Raw genomic sequence first — 4,081 nt, 5'->3', positions numbered from 1 at the left:
TGATTATTCGGGTTACAACTGGTCTTGATCCAACCAGTGCTTGATCTAAGAGACGACAAAGGATATCGGGTAGTCACGCTCAATCACTTACTTCTTGCATGTCTTCACATTCCAGACTCGATTGTTTACTAACTGTCGTCACGTACCCCGAATATTGATGAGTGCGTCATTAAACGATTAACCAAAATAAAAAAGTCGTATGATTATTTTATTCGTATGATTTACATGGGTTTTCATCTGTTCGGTTTTCTTCAACAAACAAATTTCAACTAAAGCTTCAACAAAACTGCTTTATGTCACGAACATTGGTGTTACAGAAGAGGAGACCGACTGAAGGAAGGAGCGGCAGAAAACCCTCATACATACATGGGATTAGTAAGTTACTGCTAATTCATATGAATATTATTTCGTTTATCTGTTTATCGTATTCAGAATCTGGATGATGAAAGTTAGAGACACTCCAAACCATATCGATTTTATAACCGTTATCTTTTCTTCCGTCATAACTTGAAGCGAAATAATCAGGAAGCATCTGTTGCCTCCATTCTCTGGATAGAGCAATTACACGGAGACCACATACATGGTCCCGTAGACACAGCATCTACACAGAGACCACAAACATGATCCTTTAGACACATCATCTACATGGAGACCACAAACATGATCCTTTAGACACATCATCTACACAGAAACCCCCAACATGGTCCTGTGGATGGATCATCTAGATCTACACTGAGACCACCTACATGAGCCTTTAGATACAGCATCTATGTGGAGACCTCGAACATGGTCCTGTAGACACAGGATCTACAAGGAGACCACAAACATGGTCCTGTAGACACAGCGTCTGCATGGAGACCACAAACATGGTCCTGTGGAGACATCTACACGAAACCCACACACATAGTCCTGTGGACACAACATATACTCGGAGACAACCTACAGGGTCGAGTAGACACAGCATCTACACAGAGACCCCTACACCGTCTAGTCTATAGAACATACGCGAGTAAATAAGGAGAACCCCGACTGGAGGGATGGGTACATACAACAGACTGGGTGACGACAATAGTGGGACCCTGACTGGAGGGATGGGTACATACAACAGACTGGGTGACGACAATAGTGGGACCCTGACTGGAGGGATGGGTACATACAACAGAATGGGTGACGACAATAGTGGGGTCCCGCCTGGAGGGATGGGTACATACAACAGACTGGGTGACGACAATAGTGGGACCTCGACTGGAGGGATGGGTACATACAACAGACTGGAAGACGACAATAGTGGGATCCCGACTGAAGTGAAGGGTACATACAAAAGACTGGAAGACGACACTAGTGGGACCCCGACTGGAGGGATGGGTACATACAACAGACTGGGTGACGACGACACTAGTGGGACCCTGACTGGAGGGATGGGTACATACAACAGACTGGGTGACGACAATAGTGGGGTCCCACCTGGAGGGATGGGTACATACAACAGACTGGGTGACGACAATAGTGGGACCCCGACGGGAGGGATGGGTACATATAACAGACTGCGTGACGACACTAGTGGGATCCCGACTGAAGTGAAGGGTACATACAACAGACTGGGTGACGACACTAGTGGGACCCCGACTGGAGGGATGGGTACATACAACAGACTGGAAGACGACTCTAGTGGGACCCCGACTGGAGGGATGGGTACATACAACAGACTGGAAGACGACACTAGTGGGACCCCGACTGGAGTGAAGGGTACATACAACAGACTGGGAGACTGGTATGTCTCAGCCTACCAACCTACACTTGACTACTTTGTCCTGGAGAAAGATGACAAAAGTGACGATTACAATTGACTGGGAAACGCTGCAGCCCCGACTGAAGTGAAGAGTAAATACAACAGACTGGGAGACAACACTTTGTCCTCCAGTAGCCAGACGAGGGAGTATGCGCTAAACTGCTAGAGGGAACACCTGCTGAGGCAACAGACTCAAGATATGATGCTGCATCCTCTAAGTGGAAGAATTGTATAACATATAACCGACTGATTGTCTGAGATACCGGTGGTCGGAGAAAAGTGGGGGCTGTTTTTTATATCTTGTTCGTTGTGCTGAAATCATTAATTTCTTTCAAAAAAATGTTACTTGTCATAAATTTGAAAGGCAAGCTTCCTTAGATAATATCGTTGTGCAAATACCTAAGATAATATAATATAATGATGATTATACATGTGGTATGATACGTGCAGATTAACTGTTTCTCTGTTAGTTCTGAGTCTGAAGACCTTTTTTTCATGACTTCATGTATCCTGTTGCCTGAACGCGTCGGAGAATGAACTTCTGGGTTTCCCTACACTGAAACCTCCAGTAATACTTAAAGTATTAGGTAGGTATCTCATGAATTTCCCGAAGGAAAATATAATTTTTGTTTTCTCACAGCAATTTATTTTTGCCGTTTGTAGTGACTTTGTTTATTATTTGTTTCAATTTTTGTTACAACACAGCATCAAATTGGTTTATTAGAGTGTGAAAATAACGTAACAATGTCTCATATGAGAAGCGATAAAACGTCACCTGCCTACATGTAATCGTTGTTTGAATATTATTGAAAACATGATTTAACTGTAACAATCCTTGTTTTGCGTGTCATAGTTTCCAAGCATGTAATCTACATGGCATAATTGTACTCTATACTCATACTCTCATACTGATAGCAGCTGTCTGTACAGTATCATGTATGCAGTGATAATAACGTATAAACAGTAACCGTAGCAGATGTCTGCACAGCATCATACATGCAGTGATAATAACGTATAAACAGTAACCGTAGTAGATGTCTGCACAGTATCATGCATGCAGTGATAATAACGTATAAACAGTAAGCATAGTAGATGTCTGTACAGTATCATGCATGCAGTGATAACGTATAAACAGTAACCGTAGTATATGTCTGTACATAACGTATAAACAGTAACCGTAGTAGATGTCTGTACAGTATCATGTATGCAGTGATAACGTATAAACAGTAACCGTAGCAGATGTCTGTACAGTATCATGCATGCAGTGATAATAACGTATAAACAGTAACCGTAGCAGATGTCTGTACACTATCATGCATGCAGTGATAATAACGTATAAACAGTAACCGTAGTAGATGTCTGTACAGTATCATGCATGCAGTGATAACGTATAAACAGTAACCGTAGTATATGTCTGTACATAACGTATAAACAGTAACCGTAGTAGATGTCTGTACAGTATCATGCATGCAGTGATAATAACGTATAAACAGTAACCATAGTAGATGTCTGTACAGTATCATGCATGCAGTGATAATAACGTATAAACAGTAACCGTAGTATATGTCTGTACAGTATCATGCATGCAGTGATAATAACGTATAAACAGTAACCGTAGTAGATGTCTGTACAGTTTCATGTATTTGATTTATCCCAAGAATATTCGTATTCGTGACATGAAGGATAATTACCAAATCCTTTGAATCACTGAAAATAGTGATGTCATTATTTACAGGATTATTTTTAATTTGGTGGAAGGTCCCACAAATGGGTTCTATCATAGGCGAACACTGTTTGACAAACTTTAATAGGTTATTTATCCATACCATCTACACCCAGACTGACGGGTCATCTGAAGACAGTTCAGTGACACTAGCGATCCTCGGTGTCAACATGGAGTCAGGACACCTGGGTATTCCAGGGGCTGTACACAGTGTAATGCATGGCCAGACCGGACGCTCATAGTCCAAACATGTACAGCAATACGCAGTGTTTCCCAGACACGTATCTTGACTTGGCAAGTTGATGCTATTCGAGGTACATGTGTCACTGTGCTATTTGGGGTGGTCGGGTGGTCTTGTGGTTAAAGTATTCTCTCGATCGTTATAGTGAAGACCCGGGTTAGAATCCTCACATGGATACAGTGGGCCCATTTCTGGCGTCCATCGACGTGTTATTTTCTGAAATGTTGCTAAAACCGGTTTGTGCGTGCGTGTGTTTCTTACTATTAACCCTCTGAGATACAATGTTTGAACCCATTACTATCTGTCGACGCGGGTATTCAGCTACGAT

At 42.3% G+C, this 4,081-nt stretch overlaps 1 protein-coding gene across 1 annotated transcript; it reads left to right on the top strand.

The window, feature by feature from the left end:
- The first annotated feature begins 1,163 nt into the window (after window positions 1-1,163).
- Window positions 1,164-1,847, top strand: LOC137297175 (uncharacterized). The gene has a single exon (XM_067829189.1). It carries the CDS (start codon window positions 1,164-1,166, stop codon window positions 1,845-1,847), a length of 684 nt encoding a protein of 227 aa, XP_067685290.1.
- Window positions 1,848-4,081: the final 2,234 nt, after the last annotated feature.

Source organism: Haliotis asinina, chromosome 9, assembly GCF_037392515.1.
Source record: "Haliotis asinina isolate JCU_RB_2024 chromosome 9, JCU_Hal_asi_v2, whole genome shotgun sequence".
In the NCBI taxonomy this organism is placed as follows: Eukaryota; Metazoa; Mollusca; class Gastropoda; order Lepetellida; family Haliotidae; genus Haliotis; species Haliotis asinina.
This window is presented reverse-complemented; position numbering and strand designations above follow the sequence as displayed.